The following is a 19,621-nucleotide window of genomic DNA, read 5'->3' as shown; positions in this document are numbered from 1 at the left end:
ATGACCATCTGGGACTGAGATGAAAACACAACATCTATGTAAACACTAATCCTACGGAGAAGAACAATTGAAGAACATTTGTAACAGCTTGAGCTCATGTTTTATGTCAGCTACACAAGACCCAAATATTTTGAAACGCTTAAAGGCACATTGGCAAGGTCTTTTTTTAAAAATAGAACAATATCCCTCTGAAATTAGAATTCACACCTCCACCTGGCAGCACCTGGGACTCCCTAGCAATCCAGTGACAGAACGTTAAAACCAAAACCAACCAAACAAAACCACACACACAAAATAACCCTCATAACAACAACAATAACGACAAAAAGATTTTAAAGTAACTTGGATCTTTCAGAACTTTCATGGCACTAGTGGCACTAATTGATCCAAAGTTTTACTTCCAGTATGTAGACACTATAAAATTGCATCTAATTCAGACAGAAGACACAAAGGTAATGAATATATCTGCAATACCACAGGATAGATTTTGTTAAAAATTTGCTGATAAGGGAAAATTTACCTTGCAGTTCTGCAACAGTCGAATGAGATGCTCAAAGCAGTTACTGTTAAGGAAAATCGCCTGCAGAACAGGCCTATCTGTGCAGTCTAACATGGCTGTGATGGTATCTATAAAATTAAAACAGAACTGGCATCAAAGACAAAACACTTCCCAAATCCATCAAGCATTTTTTCTGCACGTTACATAATAAATATGAAGAAAAAAAAAATGTATGACGAACTGTGCTGTGAATTCTTTGATAAAGAATGATGTGTATTTTAAGCACAGAGTGCTAGGCCTAAAGCTAAATGTTTTGATGCTGTAAAAATTATCACGTTACCTACTATACCTAGAGAAAAATTCAGCTGCCAAATATCCTGGATTGCTTTGGGGCTCTGTTTAGAGTTACCGCCATTTGTGAGTACATAAGCAGCAAGCCTTTTATTTAAAACACAAATGCTCGCTTTCTCATCAAGCCATTACTGTGCATTCTACAGCAGCCTTATATTGTAAGCATTCTTCATTGCCTTGGTACTATTCCTCAGTTTTCTTGGAAGTTTGTGAAAAGAAATACCTTTATTTATATTACCCATTGCGAACAAAGTGGAAAAAATCCAAATCCCAAATCCTTATCCAATGACTTAAACCCAAGTGTTTCAGACCACCACCTTTGGCCAGTGTTTACAACAATGCCATTTAAAGGCGAACAATCACAAAACAGCCACCACATGGGCCTTTCAGTACAGACCCATCTTATTCTGCCATTACTAAGGTGCTGATCAGTAATAGCTATTGCCTGGCAAAAGTTGTTGGTTTTTTGGGTTGTTTTGCTTTTTTTAAATTGAGATGGGCAGTCTGTGAACCTTGATGTCCTGGTTAAATGGTAGCAATTCAATATGGTTTCTTGTGTTGTTTTTTGTAGTGAATGATTAAATAAGAATAGATCTGAAGTAATGTCAATGACGACATATGCAAAATATTTCAATTGCTTCTCCAAGTCAATGTTTTTAGTGGAACATTCAGTCATACTACTATCACGGTTCAATCATTGCTTGCTTCAGAGTTATCAAGAGATATTTAAAGGAACTGCACAATTGAGTACTTACTCAGCATTTGGATCTGCAGTGCTATGAACCTGCTTTCCCACTGCCTGCATCGCCTGGGATTAGGTAAAGCTGAATGGTCTGAATTAAGCAACTTGAAATAGTTCTCCAATATTGTGCTTGTCTCCACTTGCCGCTGGTCAGAACTGCTGGTCAGGAGGATATGGACAACTTCTGTCAGGCACTGCAGAGTCAGCTCTGCCTTCCTGCTCACCTCCTCGGGGCTCCTGTCATCCCAGCTGTCACAGTCGGCCAGAACACGCATCAACACCTCCATGGTGGCAGGAGATACTGCTTGAAGAGCGTTCCTCTGAAACCCACAGGTAAAAACAATAAAGGAAGAAATACAATCAAACCAGCAGTTTCAATCTGAGTTATCCAAATCATGGAACATCTGGGATATTGTGTCCAGTTGTGGCCCTTCAGTTCCAGCAGGACAGGGAACTGCTGGAGAGAGTCCAGCGCAGCCACCAAGATGCTGCAGGGAGTGGAGCATCTCCCATGTGAGGAAAGGCTGAGGGAGCTGGGGCTCTGGAGCTGGACAAGAGGACACTGAGGGGGGACTCATTCCTGGGGATCAATATGGAAAGGGGGAGTGTCACGAGGATGGAGCCAGGCTCTTCTGGCTGACAACCGGTGACAGGACAAGGGTTAATGGGTGCAAACTGGAACACAAGAGATTCCACTTAAATTTAAGAAGAAACTACTTCTCAGTGAGGGTGGCAGAGCCTGGCCCAGGCTGCCCAGGGGGGTTGTGGAGTCTCCTTCTCTGCAGACATTCCAACCCGCCTGGACACCTTCCTGTGTAACCTCATCTGGGTGTTCCTGCTCCATGGGGGGATTGCACTGGATGAGCTTTCCAGGGCCCTTCAACCCCTGACATTCTGTGAACATGCATTATGTCTCTTAATGCCCTGTAATTGTTAACTAAATAGGAAACATTCTACTTGGATTATATTGATGGCTACAGATGAAATGCACCCCATCTTGTTCACTTAACTATGCTTCCTTTTTCAATGAGAATGCTTACAGGGAAAAGGAAGTACAATTTAAACGCGTGTTATAAAATTCTCATAAGGCAGCCCTGATAAACTGCTAATTCTAGGTAAATCTTCGCTTGAATTTTCATTTTACATCAAGAGATTAATAATACTTCTAAATTTTTGAAAAGAACATAATAACTGGTAAACATTTCTCTATGTCCCGAGTGCATTTCCCTCACTTCTCTTCCTGGCCTGCACAGGGTCAGGGCCAACTCAAATCTGGGGCAGGAGCCCAGCCTCACAGAACCTTTAAGAAGCCTCAGCAGGGACTCCCGGCCTTCTCTAGGGAGCTGGATTCAAACTGCGGCTCTCAGCCTTTTACCTGCCCGCGCTGCACTGCAGCCAGAGAAACATGCTCTTTGCTTCGCGTTTTTCCAAAGATTTTCAACAGCTTCCAAGCTCTAAAGGCCCTGTGGCTCTTTCTGAAACAGCTTACTTCCAGCATGTGCTGATTCCAAATGTGCACCTTTGCAGGTGGAGACTCCTAATCTAGTTACCCACGTTTTTCTTCATGATACAAAAATATTACAGTAAGTTCATATGAATGTGTAGTTACTGTAGACAGCAAATGGCTACGGTTATTTGAAAGCAGGACCTAGCTTTTAGCATTTAGATACTACTGCACAGAATGTCCCCAAACTTCGTAAGACAAATTCATAGTCAATAACAAATTCTTCTCATTTATGGGTAATAGGGTATTTATAAACCTTAAACAATGAACAGGCATCTGGAGGCTTCAGCAGCTGAAAAGATTTCAGAACATCCTTACCTGACCACCAGCCACAATAGCTCCAAAGAGGTGTAGCAGACAACATTTTAGGCTTTCCTTGAGATGTTCACTTTCTTGAAAGCATTCTGATTGGAGTAAACAAGAAAGAGAAGTAAGTATTCCTTACTTTGGTCATATAAACTATACAAAGCTTTTCCTCTCAAAAAAACCCCAAAAAAACCCAAAATAAAACACCAACAAATTAAATTATTAAAAAAGCTCCTCTACTCCCTGTTCTCATGCAAATTTTAAAAAAACTCAACTATATAATCACCACTTCCTTTTACATAAATCAGACACAAACACATTCCTTCCAGCATTATCAAAGTCACACGACAAGTCCACATTTACCAGGAGTTCACAGGGCCGGACATTCAGCTTGGATAAAACTTTTCATGCAGGCTGACAGAACTATAGACATACAACGACTGTCGATCTGATCCATAATGTCACATCAGCCCGTTTTGTCCATACTAATGAGAAACAGAAGGCCATGCTAACACGTAAGCAGTCAGCACGCATGGCAGAAGTCAGAATGATTTTGGCACACAAAGTCTGACAGCATTTGCACAGTCCCTGAGCTCGCTGCCTTTAAGCCACACTTCCCTGCAACCTGTGCACGTCTGGAACCTTTCCAGCAGTGGTCTCTTTAAAGATAATTATCCTGCATCTCTTCTCCTGCCATATCTGATATAAATTAGTTATAAACAGCCTCAGGAACTCTTTTTAGCAATAGCTATAACCTGGATACTGTTGCTACAGCAGTAACACTAGACTCAAAGTAGCTGCAACAAACTACAAAGGATTATTATACTTGGAATTAACCATCGTAAAACTTTCAATAACTTTGAGATAGAACTGCTAATGTAAAAAACTGAGATTTTAAAAACAACAATAGATACTGAAAATGCCAGAAATCTAGATTCATTAAAATAGTAATATAACCTTTAACACCATTACCATTTTTTGCTGAGTAAGACTTCTGACTATAGACTGAATGTATAAGCCCATTTTTAAAGAAAATTGCACAGCTATTTTTTAAATTTAGTCCTCAAAGGAAACAAAGCTTAGATGATCACACTGGTAGTCTGCTAGTCCCCCCACTCCCTGACTTAGAGTCTCTAAATCTTTTGGGGAACCTCAGACAAACTCAAAAGAGCAGTTTGTAGCAGACTGTGAAATCATTAGGCTGCGTAGACCAAAAAAGCCTCAAATTAGTGCTGTATCTGGGCCAAGAATGAAGTGATGACTGTAGGGTATAGAAATCCACATAGCCAAGGTCCAACCCATGAATCTTTCAAAATGAAGTGGGTGGCATACAGCCCAGTGCTGGTCACAGGATGTGGCCAACAGAAAACAAAAACAAACAACCAAACAACAAAAAAAAAAAAAAAAAAATCCCCACAAAACCAATACTTAGTACATGCAAGATTTGCAGGAAATAGTCCTAACACGTCTGTGTGCAGTGATGCTTCTTTCACCAGACACAAAGCTGGGCAGTATCTGAGTCTGGGTGGGGGAGCCATATCAGGTCTCCAGGGAGGACACTGGGACCTCAGTTCAAGGATTCACATCCCAGTGCTTCATTCAGGTAGTTTCTTGAGGAAGTTCATCTCAACATGAAGTGACCTTGATACGCTGTCCCACAGGCCTCCATGATCTTCACAGGAATAGCTGATTGCATTTGTGCTCATTTGGGTTCACCTCCCCTCACACACACTATGTGCATGTTCACATCTCCCCTCAGTGCTCACCTGGACTTCTGACCTAGTCATCTGGTGTCCTTCCATGGGGGGAAGAACAAGCTCTCCCAGCTGTGGAGAGAGGACAATGATCAAACTGGTGGTTGCAAGAGACAATAGCCCCAAGCTGTCATCCAGTAGCATGACAGACTGTTTCCATGTCTCTCATTCACACACACAATGCCCTGCTCTTCTCCTGGGACATTCCAGCTCCTCACAGAACTTTTACCCGAGGAGAGTGTGCCTGCACTGGCCTGGCCAGCTATTCCTGCACCCTGTCCCCATGGTCCCCACAGCCCCAAGTGGGGAGTTTTGCTTTGTAAAGCAGGTTTGCCTTGGTGACTTAGCTGTGGTGACTCTGAAGGGTCAGACTGGGAAGCAGACTCAGCTGATGGTGGCCACTGCCACTGACCGCCTCCCACACAAGCTCTTAGGTGGCCATGGAGGGTGCTCAGAGGGACCCTGCCTTATTTACCATCTGTGTGGGTGCTGACCACCAACAAGCAACACCTGAACCAGCCCTAAGTGTCATGAAAAGTGCACTGGGACCCTGATGTCATCACACTGAGCCCACAGAGAAACAAGCAAAGCAACGAGCCTCTTCTGAGTCTATTCCTTAGGCATGTTCTTGAGAGCAACTTTGGAAGAAGACTTAAACCTTCAGGCACTGCTCTAAGGAGATCCCCTTGCTGATGGAGATGCTGTTCCGTGGCCAGCTCTGTCACAGAAGTGCCCATTGCCTGTCCTTGCCTGCGATTACAGGACTGTCACACCACAGGACTGTGACCAAACCTCAGGAGCAGTCAGGCCTTACACCAACACAAGGGCTGAGAAGGAGAGTGGGGAAGTGGAAAGAGAACAACCCTGGAGAGAAAAAGGCTGGTGCTCCCTGGCAGAGCTTCTGTGCTGGGATCTTTGTATTCAGCTTTGCAAAGGTCTCAGAGGAAGGATCTCAGACAAACAATTCACTGCAGGGTGCTTTATTTTATTGAAATACACAGAGAGCACGGCTTCTCATTTACTCAGTCTGTGGCTCAAACTATAAATGTAGATGGTGAATTAGAAGTCAGATGGATAATAATATTTTTTTTTGTGGGCAATATCATTACATTTTAAAAAAAACAAAACCAAACAAGCCTCTCCCCAACTACAAACAGTAATCTACAACTACAAGATATACAAAAGAGAGACTGGGTCTGTCATGAGTTATACCATCAGTGATGTGCAGAAGATGGGCAGTTTATTGCTTTTGAAAAGCATCCAGCCATTAGTTTCCTCAGAGCATCCTCGAGCTCCTGGTTCCTCATGCTGTAGATGAGCGGGTTCACTGCTGGAGGCACCACCGAGTACAGAACAGACACTGCCAGGTTCAGAGATGGAGAGGAGATGGAGAGGGGCTTCAGATGGGAAAAAAATGGCAGTGATGATGAATAGTGTGACCACGGTCAGGTGAGGGAGACATGTGGAAAAGGCTTTGTGTCATCCCTGCTCAGAGGGGATCCTCAGCACAGCCCTGAAGATCTGCACAAAGGACACCACAACAAAAAAAAAACAAAACAAAACAAAACAAAACAAAACAAAACAAAAAGAACAAAGGGACACCTGCAACAATAAGCCCAGCCTTCCTGAGGTAGGCATCTGGTTAGGAGAGCTTGAGGATCTGTGGAATTTCACAGAAGAACTGGTCCTGGAAGCTGTTTCTGGAAGAGTAGGGGGCTGTGGGGACAGCACACTCTGGCTCATTTGCAACCAGTTGTTGATTAACACCCCCCGGTCCTTTTCCATTGGGCAGATTTCCAGCTGCTTCCCTGAGCCTGCAGCGTTGCATTGGGTTGTTGTGACCCAAGTGCAGGACCTAGCACTTGGCATGAAACTGAACAAGTCCAAGTGCTGGATTGTTCACCTGGGATGGAATGACACTGAGTGCAAGTATAGACTGGGAGAAGAGTGGCTGGAGAGCAGCCCTGCAGAAAGGAGTCTGCGGTGATGGTTGGCCACAGGGTTGATAGGAGGCAGCACTGTGCCCCGGCAGAATAGACAGTAAATTGCATCCTGGGGTGCATCAGACAGAGCATGGCCAGGTTGTCAAAAGAGGTGACTATGCTGCATATTCAGCTTTGGTGTGGCCTTGCCTTGAGTACTGTGTGCAGTTTTGGGCCCCACATATTATTGCAGCAAGGATGTGAAGGTACTTGAACACATCCAGAGGAGAGCAACAAACCTGGTGAAAGGGCTGGAAGGAATGTCCTCTCAGGAGCAACTGAGGACTTTGGGTTTCTCTAGTCTGGAGAAAAGGAGGCTGATGGATGACCTCATTCCTCTACAGATTCCTGAGGCAGGGATGTGGACAGAGAGGTGCTGAGATCATGTCCCTGGTATCCAGTGATAGGACATGTGTGAGTGGTTCAAAGCTCAGCCAGGGCAGGTTTAGACTGGATTTTAGAAAGCATCTCTTAACTGAGAGGGTGATTAAACACTGGAGCAGGCTTCCTGGAGAAGTGGTCAATGCCCCAAGCCTGTCAGTGTTTAATAAGCATTTGGACAAGGCCCTTGATAACATGATTTATCGTTTGGTCAGCCGTGAATGGGTCAGGTATTTGAACTAGGTGACCGTTGTAGGCCCCTACCAACTGAACTATTCCAGTGTACTTTAGTATAATCTATTTTATACATATACCTTTACAGGGTCGATTCTGGGCTCAAACACTCAGTCTGCTCAGTAGCCTCCCCATGATATTAGCCTAGCCAGGTGCAGACACCAGGACCCATGAGCCTCCAGGGCTGCAGCCCCATTCCAGATACTGGTACAGACAACCCCAGTCACACATGTGCCCACACACAGTCTTATGTCCGGTCACTCTGGTCTCTCGGTCGCTGGCACCAATGACATACAGGCTGTCTGACCCCCTGGCCATGCTCCAGTTGCTACACTCACATGTTTGTGCAGAGAAGAGATTTGCTCACATAGCAAAGACTTAGAAATTAAATTCAACGAGAAGACAGGACAGACTGCACTGGATTGGGGTCCTTCCCCAAGCTTCCCATGAAAAGTCCTGTGTAACCCAAAAATGCTCTTCCCTTCCATCCCTTGATGGATGCACCCCCAGGCAACAATTCCCTTAGTCCAAATGGTGATCCAGAGAGCTTCTGTCAGTGACTCCTCTTGATGGGCTTCACACCTGGACAATGAGGCTGATGGCTTTCCCAGAACAACCTTGGGACAAGATGTTTCATCCTCAGTAGCCTGTAATTTGGGTTCTGGCTTGCCATTGAGCCTTTGTGCTCTTCTTGGTTTTGGAGATGGGCTCGTGGTGAGCTGGTGGCTCCCCAGGGATGGTGCTGGGAGCAGCTGGGGCAGCATATAAACTGACTTAGTCCTCCTGCCATTGTTAGTGCCTTCTTTGTATGTGCAGAGGAGCTCCTTATCACTTAACACAATCCAATGAGATAAAACAAGAGGAAATGTCATCAAGTTTCACCAGGGGAGATTTAGATTGGATATTAGGAAAAAATTATTCACAGAAAGGTTTGTCAGGTGTTGGAACAGGCTGCCCAGGGAAGTGCTGGAGTCACCACCCCTGAAGGTGTTTAAAAGGCATTTAGACGAGGTTCTTAGGGGCATGGTTTAGTGCTAAAATTAGGTTAGGTTAGGTTATGGTTGGACTCGATGATCCTGAGGGTCTGTTCCAACTGAAATAATTCTATGATCCTGTAAATCGCCTGAGGTATCTCTGTCTTGAGGTTACATCCATATACATTGATATTATTTAACATATGATAGCAAATCACTGGAATTGCTGTCCAGAAATGCCTCATGATCAGGGGAAAAGCTGAGTTATTGTATGGGCAATGGCTTCTTTCAGGGCCAGTATCACAGTCTTGTTTCTAAGACTGTAGATGAATGGATTTAAGAATGGGTACAGGACGGTATTCAGCAAAGCTATGATTCTGTTGTTCTCCAAGGAAACACCTTCTGAAGGACACACGTAGAGAGCAACGCAGCTCCCGTATGCAATTGACAAGGTGATGAGATGGGAAGAACATGTAGAAAAAGCTTTTTTCCTCCCAGAGGCTGCTGGAAGATGTAGAATAGAGGAAAGGATGCACATGTAAAATGCCAGAGTTAAACATAAGGAACCCAGAATGAGAAATGAAAAGAAAACAGAATCTATTTTCCAAAACAGGCTGGTGTCAGAGCAGGACAGTTTGAGTAAAGGGGAGCTGTCACAAAAGAAATGATTAATTTTGTTTGAGCCACAAAAAGTCAGCTTGTAGGGAAGGACCAGGCGGTAACTCAAGAGTGTGAAGCCTGTGACCCAAGCAGCAACAACGAGGTGGGTGCAGAGCTGAGACTTCATGATGGCAGCATAATGCAAAGGTTGGCAGATGGCAACATAGCGGTCAAAGGACATGACAACAAGTAGAACAAGCTCTGTACAGCCCAGTGCTAAATAGAAATAGGATTGAGCAAAGCAGCTGCTTAGTGAGATTGTTTTCCTGCCAGAACTCAGGATTACAAACAGTTGGATGCTTGTAGAGGATATAAAACAGATTTCCAGGAAGGCCAGATTGCTGATGAAAAAGTACATGGGGGTTTGTAGGCAGTGATCCACACACACCAGGAGAATGATGGTAGTATTCCCCACCACTGTTGTCAGGTATATGAGCAGAAAGACCAGAGAGAGAAAGAGCTGTAGTCTTTGATCAAGCCCTGAGAAACCCTCTAGGATGAACTCAGTAACTGTGGTTGTATTTTCTGGTCCCATGATGAATTTCAGTTTATCCTGTTGAGACAGGAGCATAGCAAAAAGCAAGTGTGATAACTGCACAGCAGGATGAAAGGTTCTACACTTCCTTCTCTGCTTCTTTCCTTTCTTTTCGTCTTCCTATATTACACAAATACAGATAGTTCTTCAAGCATTTCTTACACCCTGATTTTTCTGTATCACATCTCGGTTAGAGTCTCAGAGAATTTGTTGTCTTCTTTCTACCTTTTTCAAACACTCATGAAGAATTCTTTCTCCAGAACAGAGGATTTTAAACAGCCTGTTAGCTATTGCACCCCATTCCTTGCAAACTCCAAATTCATGCAGACCTGTTCCAAATATGTCACTCCTATGTGCCTAAGTCATCTCTTGTACTGCACAAACACTAAACTATCCAAAGCAAAGCAAAGCAAACCAAACCAAATATGTATGTATGTTGAAAGCTCTTCTTGCTACTTTTCAGTACTTGCCTTTTTGGACCCTGAGTATCTACTGATTTCAGAATAAGTAGTATCAAGCATCTCTTTGGTAATCCCCTGCTTTCCTCCACAGCTTCTTTCTTTCTGTTTCTTCAAGAAAGGGGAAGGGAGGGTGGAATAGGGAATAAGTATAACTTGTCTTCTTTATTACTCCAAATAATGACTGAAATTTGTTATGGTTCCATACAGTCTTATCTCTACATCCATCTGCACTGAAATGCAGTTGCTTCCAAACAGTTGCTCATTGCTATTGGTATCAAGTGTCCTGACCTAAACGCAGAGTAAGAGAAGAGTGACTGGAAGAGACTCGTAACTTTTCTTTTGTGTGCCAGTTATAGGCTGGGAGGACTCAGCCTTGAGAGTTTTCTCCTGTCTCCACTGAATATAGAGGGAGCCTTGGGAAAACAAATTTCACAGGCACCTGTTACAAAGTCTCAAATCTCTGATTTCTGAAGTTATTAAGTTGTTTTTTTTTTTTTTTTAATCAAACTACACATCTAGCAGAAGGGAGCACAAAAAGTCACACATATACAATAAAGACTGGTGTTTTTCCCTTTGCATTTGTTTTTAGACATAGAAAGGAGTAGAGCAGACAGTTCCAAAACCAGGATGATTCAAAATGCAAGGGGAGGAGAGGGAGAGGAGGAGATAGTGGGTTTGAGGTGGTGAAACAAAGCTGTGTTGTTGTGCAACCAGAGCACTTCAGTCATTAGTCCCCTGGGTGGTCCAAGGACTTTCTCATCTCATCATCCGCAGAGACAATAGGAGAGACTGGTCTGAGACAATGGATCAGCCTGAAACCAAGTGATTGAGTTCAGTCAACCTCCTTCAATATCAACCACCTCCGAAATAAGCAAAATTTAGTCACCTTAAAAATTAACTGTTGGCCTGAATTATTCTGAATTATTCCTAACTCTCCAGGTGGGATTCCAGACAGTCCTGGAGCCAGGCAGATCCTGACTGACCAGCAGCGGGAAGGCAAATACTCAGAAGTCATGAAGGTCATCAGAAAGATGCTCCCAAGATGATGACAGATTTGAGAAGGTCAAGGGGAACTGGGATAAGAGAGACTGGAGATTTGGAAGAAAAAAGAATGGCTTGGCCAACAAAGATGGAAGATTTTGAGGGGTTCAGGTAACAGTGATGCTGCTGTGACACTGACTGTGAAAACATTCATGTTAGGCCCTTACCTGGGTTCTAAGCAGTAATCTTAAACCCTAACCTTACCCCTAAATGCTAGTCCTCACCCTGACAGTAATCCACTACACTATGCTCTAACCCCAAAATGTACCTCTAAACCAAATCCCAAACCCATAACCCCTTATTCTTAGTCTTATCCTTTTACTCACTTTAATCCCCACCCTGTATCCCGAGCCTTAAAATACCAGTCTTAACCTTAGCCCTCACCACAACCTTAAAAAACCCCTAACTCATGAAGCCAGCCCGTAACCTTAACACTAACCACACACCTAAGCAGATCGCAAGATGCCTAAATCCTAACCCTGAAGAGTGAGTTCTAATCCCTAATCCCTAAATTGAACACCTAGCACCCATAGATCTCATTCCCATGCTCAACCCCCACCACCTTCAACCCCTCTCCCTACCCTGCACAGCAGTTTGATCCCTTAGGGGCAGAGCAGAGTTATTCTGGAGTAGCCATGAGGCACCTTGCAGGACTGGCATGTCAGAGAAGCTGAAAGACCACCAGTAGGTGCATGGGCTTGGAGGGTGACAATAATTTTACTTTTATCTGCAGCAGCCACATGTCTTTAGTCTTGTCTGAGAAGCTGAAAGGCCAACAGCAGGCATGTGGCTTGGAAGGTCATGGTGAAGACCTCTTTCTGGCCAGCTGCTAGGCCACAAGCAGGCTGATGGGAAGGGTCATATACTTTAAGGATGGATTCTGAGATGATGGAGCTTTGCTTGGTAGCAGGAAACAGCAGAAGAGAGAGAAAACGTGCTGCAAAGTGCTTCTTGGAATGTGGAGACAGGGCATGAGGAGATAAAAATATCACCTGAAGGTCACATTGTGGTACAAGAGGTCACCCAGAGAGAGTCTGCGATCAGCCCATTGCTTTGTGTTTCACAGAACAGCCAAGGAGGGTGGAGACACATCAGTGAAGGTACAGAAATTCTGGGGTGAGAGCAGGGTAGGGAAGAGAGATGGGTGTCTGCAGCCTGCAGGGAAGACAGAGGTGTGACAGTGTAAGACAGTCTGTGGCGGAGATGGCCAAGGGCTCTGGTAGGGCTGGAAGGCAACCACAGAACAGAGATCTTCATCCACTTGGCCATGGCAGTGGTCTCTGCCACTTAGACCTGTGAGGATACATGTTTTCCTCATGGAACAGGGGCCCCATTGCCTCATTGCAGCCCCATAGGGAGGTGTCAGGCTGTTGTCTTTCATATCTCACATCCCACTGCCCCAGGAAGAGCCACACAGGAGGGACAGAATCTGCCTTCCCAGGGGCTGGGGTGAGGGCTTGGCCTTTCTGCCTCATAAATCAAACCAAATCTTTCCTCAGCATCAGAATTGTCTGTAAGTTACCTTTGCCTATCTACCATCATGGCCTCCAAGTATCTGCTCTAATGAGTCCATAAGGAGAGTTTGTCAGCAATTGCCCTCAGTTGGGCCAGTTAACACACTGAGATACTTTGGCATTTGCTTCTGACTTTATGTCCTTGAGAGGTTTTTTTCAGTCTCCTCTCAGTATCTGAGGTTCATGGACTCAGCACCAAATGCACCATGGGGTTCATAAAAGCTGAGAAAGCCCTAAGGATCCGTGTCTCTGCCATGTTTTTCTTAAAGTCTTCAGGACTTGTATAGTTAATTACAGAGGTTTTAGGAGTCTAGTTATAGAGGAAGAGTTCTGTAAGCATTTAATAATTTTTATTTTCATATTTAAGGACTTTTTTCATTATTTTTCAGTTTATGGATGAGGTGATAGCAGTATTTTCTGATTGATATTGATCCAGAGTGTCTCCTAAGGAGGTCTGGACAGATTGGAAAAGCAGTCCCTTGAGGTCTGATACAGTGTGGGCAACCTTGCTCCTCACCTCCCAACCCCACCCTTTCTGTCATTGCACATCTGGAACTTACTTCACTTTTCCTTACATCAGGGTTCTCCACTGAAGTCTGCAAATGGATGTTAAAGACCCTTTCCACTAATTTTCAGCTGCTCTTATTAGAGAACTGGCTGCAAACAGGCACAAAAAGGTTTTTCTTATTTTTGAACACGCAAATTAAAAGGTGATAAGATTTAACAAACAGATAAAACAGATGCCTCAGCTCTATGTCAAGTCTAAACTGGGTCCAATGAGGTCCACCTTCCAAAAGGGAGAACTATACAAGAAATATTTTTGGCAGATAGATAGGAAATTATAACATAAACACAATTAAAAGACATGGTGAATTTATCAGGCCAGGAGAAATTAACTGGAATATGAGGGAGATGAAACACACAGAGTAAGAGACAGAGTATCACAGAATCACAGAATGTTAGGGATTGGAAGGGACCTTGAAAGCTCATTCAGTCCAATCCCCCCACTGGAGCAGGAAGACCCAGATGAGGTTACACAGGAAGGTGTCCAGGCGGATTGGAATGTCTGCAGAGAAGGAGACTCCACAACCTCCCTGGGCAGCCTGGGCCAGGCTCTGCCACCCTCACTGAGAAGAAGTTTCTTCTCAAATTTAAGTGGAACCTCCTGTGTTCCAGCTTGATCCCATTACCCCTTGTCCTATCATTGGTTGTCACCGAGAAGAGCCTGGCTCCATTCTCATGACATTCACCCTTTATATATCTGTAAACATTAATGAGGTCACCCCGCAGTCTCCTCTTCTCCAAGCTCCAGAGCCCCAGCTCCCTCAGCCTTTCCTCACATGGGAGATGCTCCACTCCCTTCAGCATCTTGGTGGCTGCGCTGGACTCTCTCCAGCAGTTCCCTGTCCTGCTGGAACTGAGGGGCCACAGCTGAACACAAGATTCCAGGTGTGGTCTCCCCAGGGCAGAGCAGAGGGGCAGGAGAACCTCTCTGACCTACTGACCACCCCCTTCTAACCCACCCCAGGTACCACTGGCTTCCTGGCCACAAGAGCCCAGTGCTGGCTCATGGTCATCCTGCTTTCCACCAGGACCCCAGATCCCTTTCCCCTATGCTGCTCTCTAACAGGTTGTTCCCCAACTTATACTGGAACCTGGGGTTGTTCCTGCCCAGATGCAATACTCTACACTTGCCCTTGTTATATTTCATTTAATTTTTCCCGCCCAACTCTCCAGCCTGTCCAGGTCTCTGATGGCAGCACAGCCTTCTGGTGTATCAGCCACTCCTCCCAGCTTTCTGTCATCAGCAAACTTGCTGGCAGTCACTCTATTCCCTTGTCCAAATCGTTGATGAATATATTGAATAATACAGGCCCCAGTACTGACCCCTGGGGCACCTCACTAGATACAGGCCTCAACTGGACTCCACCCCATTGACCACAACTCTCTGGCTTCTCCCCTTCAGCCAGTTCGCAGTCTACCTAACTACCTGATCATCCAGACCACACTCCCTCAGTTTAGCTCCGAGGATGCTGTGGGAGACTGTGTCAAATGCCTTAGTGAAATCAAGGTAGACCACATCCACCCCTCTGCCATCATCCATCCATCTTGTTATGTCCTCATAAAAGTCAATGAGGTTGGTCAAGCATGACTTCCCCTTGGTGAAGACATGTTGACTGCCCCTAATGACCCTCTTATCCCTGATATGCCTTGAGATGGCAGCAAGGATGAGTCGTTCTATCAGTTTCCCAGGGATGGAGGTGAGGCTGACTGGTCTATAGACCCGAGTCTTCCTTCTTGCCCTTTTTGAAGACTGCAGTGACATTTGCTTTCCTCCAGTCCTCAGGCACCTCTCCTGTTTCCCAAGACCTGGCAAAGATGATGGAGAGTGGTCCAGCAATGACCTCAGCCAGCTCCCTCAGCACCTGTGGGTGCCTCCCATCCGGACCCATGGATTTATGGATGTCCAAATGGCCTAACTGCTCCCTAACCCAGTCTTCATCGACCGAGGCAAACTCCTCCATTGTCCTGACTTCCTCTGGGGCCTCAGCGGTACGGGGCTCCTCAGGACAGCCTCTGGCAGAGTAGACAAAGAAGCATTCAGTAACTCTGCCTTCTCTGTATCTTCTGCCACCAGGGCACCCACCTCGTTCCTCAGTGGGCCTACATTGCCTCTGGTATTAGTTTTATCTGCCACATAGTGGAAAAAGCTCTTCCTGTTGTCCTTGACCCCTCTCACCAGGTTTAATTCTAAGGAGGCCTTAGCCTTCTGGTTGCCTCCCTACACCCTCTGACAACAGCCTTATATTCTCCCCAAGTGGCCAGACCCTCCTTCCATGATCTATAAACTCTTCTCTTCCACTTGAGCATACCCAGCAGCTCCCTGTTTAGCTGGCGATGCAAGGACAGGGAAATATCAATATTTCATCTCCCGTTGCTAATACACATCCCGTTTGAAATAATGGGAAAAGCTCAGACATACTAATGAACTAATTCAATCATTTAAGTTGATTGTCAGGGTTAAACTACAGAACTAAACTCTGCTCCTGGCTATTTGCTGTGTGAGTGGGCTCTCTGTTGTGTGTGTGTTTGGGTGTAAACGTACGTACACGCTTTCCGGGTCAATTCTAAGTGATGATAGCCAGGAGGAGGAGGACACCAGGATCTGGAGAGACACAGGGTTGGAATGGCCAAGTCGGTAATATCTCTCAGTCTGGGCAGACCCAAAGCCCGGATCCACAGTGGAGGAACCACAGAAATGTGTGAGACAGCAGGTAAGTTCTGCGCGGGATGTATGGACCACTTGTGCAACCTTCACACCAGATCAGTCTGAAAGGAAGAACAGGACAGGGTCAGTTGTGCTGCTCATGGTTGTGTAAGCGCTTCTGTTGGTGTGGTGGTTGTGAAGGTACTGTTGCCTGTCGGAGCTGGTCTGTGTCAGGTTGACTTTCCTTTTGGTTGAGGCCACACTGGGTGATCTCTTACTCGTTGGACTCCAGTCACTGCCCACCTCAGGCACACATGGTTCACGTGTATCTCATGGGCTCTTTGGGCACCTCCTGATTCCTCTCCTGAAGGATGTCCTCTGCCCCATCATGCACTGGGACAGTGCAATCTGACCCTATCTCAGTGAACGTTCACCATCTTCTCTGTCAACAGACAAGAAGGAATGTGTCCTAAATCCAAACCTTGTTCTGTAATAGCTGCCAATGTGACAATGAGCTTTTCACTCAGGTTGTTTGGGGGGGTGAAATTCCTGGGCTTGTTGTTGATATCAGCTTATGGAACAACAGCCAAATCTAAAGAAACTGCAAGGGGGAGATGTCATTTTATTACAGAGAGGCAATGAAAAAGTCAGCTCCGAAACAATGCTAGAAAAAAATTTATACAGGTTTCAGGTGTTTAAAAATCATTTGTACTGGGTTCATTTCTCAAGAGTGTAAGCTGAATAAAAATGCGTATGTAGGAACATCATAACTGTAAAATATATGTAAAGCTAACAAAATAAAAAGGATAAAACAAGAAATAGAGTACAAGCCTAATTGGGATACACTAGAAGTCATTTGTGTAGAATCACTGAAAATTTATTCAACATCGACTAATATCCATGAAATACATTTCCTAATGAACTCCTTGAGCTCCTGGTTCCTCATGCTGTAAATGAGGGGGTTCACTACTGGAGGCACCACCGAGTACAGAAATGACACCACCGGGTCCAGGGATGGAGAGGAGATGGACAGGGGCTTCAGGCAGGCAAATATGCCAGTGCTGACAAACAATGAGACCACAGCAAGGTGGGGGAGGCACGTGGAAAAGGCTTTGTGCCGTCTCTGCTCAGAGGGGATCCTCCGCACGGCCCTGAAGATCTGCACGTAGGACACCACAATGAACACAAAACACACAAAGAATAAACAGACAGTAACCACAAGTAGTGCAGAATCCCTGAGGTAGGAGTGTGAGCAGGAGAGCTTGAGGATCTGGGGAAGTTCACAGAAGAACTGATTCAGTGCATTGCCCTTGCAGAGTGGTAGCGAAAATGTATTGGCCATGTGCAGCAGAGCATGGAGAAACCCCCTGGTCCAGGCAGCTGCTGGCATGTATGCACAAGCTCTGCTGCCCAGGAGGGTTCGGTAGTGCAGGGGTTTGCAGATGGCAATGTAGCGGTCGTAACACATGACTGCGAGAAGAGAATATTCTGCTGTGACCAGGAACAGACAGAAAAAGACCTGTACAGCACATCCTACATAGGAAATAGCCCTAGTGTCCCAGAGGGAATTTGCCATGGTTTTTGGGAGAATGGTGGAGAGGGATCCAAGGTCAAGAACAGAGAGATTGAGGAGGAAGAAGTACATGGGGGTGTGGAGGTGCTGGTCACAGGCTATGGTGGTGATGATGAGGCCGTTGCCCAGGAGGGTCAGCTAGGTAGATGCCCAGGAAGAGCCAGAAGTGCAAGAGCTGCAGCTCCCGTGTGTCTGCGAATGGCAAGAGGAGGAACTGGTTGATGGAGCTGCTGTTGGACATTTTCTGCCTCTGATGATGACAGACTGGTGAAGAAGGAAAAGCAAGTGAAAAGTTCAGAGACACTTTTCAAGGCAGAAAGTATTTTTTTTTCTCCTTTTTTTCTTTTAGATAGTCCTGTCCTACCTGTCTTCTTCAAGGGTAGAAATTCTCAGCATTTCTGTCATGAGACCTGAGTGGCAAAATGTTCACTGTCACTCAGTGCAGTCTGAGGGGAGCTGGGCTATATGTCAGTCTTGTTCCCAGCTCCTCATTGCTCCTATGTCCTTGAGATGGAGGATAATCACAGTCGTAGGTTGTCCTTCAAAGAAACATGACCCTGCTGAGGGTAGAGGCATCTGGACTTAAGGCTCAGGTCTCCAAACTTCTCCCTCTTTCACAGGGTGCCTGAGGGTGGAAGACACACCCCCCGTCTAGGCAAGACACACAGGGCACCTTTCAGCTGCCTGCATACAGCTGCTCAACACCATTTCCACAGTCTTAGCACCTCTGGGGCTTCTTTAGGGGCATCTCACAGATCGCAAAGATACTGTGAGACAGCGGTGTCTGGTGTCAAGCACACAGCCTCTCAGGACACTGCAGGGAAATGGTCCAAGTGTCCTACAGGCAGGATCTCCTCTTGGCAAAGACATTCACTTCCCAAGCCCACAGCCCACATCTCCTGGAGCTTCACAGGTTAGAGGGAGGCTGGGGCTCCTCACTCACATGCAGACCCTTTTCTAGCAAGGCTCGAAGGGGTTGTGTCTGAAATTCCCCCAACCCCCCAAAGTCCAAGAGCAGGAGCAGCACGGACAGGTGGGAAAAGGAGGAACAACACCAGGATTCTTCTGCCAAGGGAGGCAAGAAGAGAGACAAAGACACTTGAGAAAGTCATCACCGTAACCAGCCATGCAGGCAGCCTCTCAACCAGCAATGCTGAGAGGCATCACACTCACCCTGTGCTCTGCAGAGGGAAATGGCTGCTGGCTGGAGAGAGTCACCTCTCCTCTGCCAGAGCTCTGGCTGCAGAGTGGGCGGCTGCTGCCTTGTGCCCCACGGCCACGAGGACACAGACTTGGCTGGGTCATAGAAGAGGCCAGGGGGTTTGCTCAGAGGAAGGGCTCTGCATGGGAGGGGATGACAGGGAGTTTTCCCAGTTCTCATTTCCATGACTTTACCATTTTGTATTGTATTCTTTCCTGCCCACCTCTCTGCTTCATGGACCATTTCCACCTGCTTCTCTGTCCCCACATCATTTTCCTCACAGTAATTTCTGAGGGATCCCATCCCACCATCTGTATGTTCAGTTCTGCCTGTCAGAAAACTCCCCCTGGGAGGGTACTGTCTAAAGACACCACCCTGCTTGCAGGTGGTAAAAAGCAGGTCAGACAAACTGTGGTGTTGCCAGCAAAGTGGATGCTGGTACTGTCTGTAGGCTGAGAGATAGATGCAGCAGTTTATCACGTTCCTAGCAGACCTAATGATCACACCGCTTAATGGTTCAAGAGTCCCAGTCACTTCTCTGAAGTTACCAGCTCCTTTCCCCTTTACACCCCCCAGCATGAACTGAAGGCTAAAGCAAAACCAGGTTACTCCTGCCTGGACCTTGCTCTCAAATGAAAGGTCCTCAGAAGGAGGAAGGAACTGTCAGAAGGGCCCTGTGCGTGATCTGGAGCAGCCCTGGC

The 19,621-nt window shown here is 45.9% G+C and overlaps 1 protein-coding gene and 1 pseudogene across 2 annotated transcripts in view; both read right to left on the bottom strand.

Annotated features, from left to right (window-relative positions):
• LOC308041726 (neurobeachin-like protein 1) overlaps nt 1–5,098 on the bottom strand; it is a 52,012-nt pseudogene extending 46,914 nt beyond the window's left edge. The window contains exons 1-4 of the transcript in view: nt 5,044–5,098; nt 3,415–3,500; nt 1,606–1,912; nt 521–627 (exon numbers count right to left, since the gene is read on the bottom strand). The product of the transcript in view is annotated as a neurobeachin-like protein 1 (transcript). The remainder of the gene's footprint in view (nt 1–520; nt 628–1,605; nt 1,913–3,414; nt 3,501–5,043) is intronic.
• A 3,876-nt stretch (nt 5,099–8,974) lies between these two features.
• LOC308041611 (olfactory receptor 6E1-like) lies at nt 8,975–9,922 on the bottom strand (the record flags this gene model as incomplete). Its single annotated transcript, XM_080346402.1, has 1 exon — nt 8,975–9,922. The coding sequence occupies one exon, from the start codon at nt 9,920–9,922 to the stop codon at nt 8,975–8,977; it is 948 nt and encodes a 315-aa protein (XP_080202528.1).
• Nucleotides 9,923–19,621: the final 9,699 nt, after the last annotated feature.

This window comes from Nesoenas mayeri (genome assembly GCF_963082525.1).
Source record: "Nesoenas mayeri genome assembly, chromosome: 6".
NCBI classification, from domain to species: domain Eukaryota; kingdom Metazoa; phylum Chordata; class Aves; order Columbiformes; family Columbidae; genus Nesoenas; species Nesoenas mayeri.
This window is presented reverse-complemented; position numbering and strand designations above follow the sequence as displayed.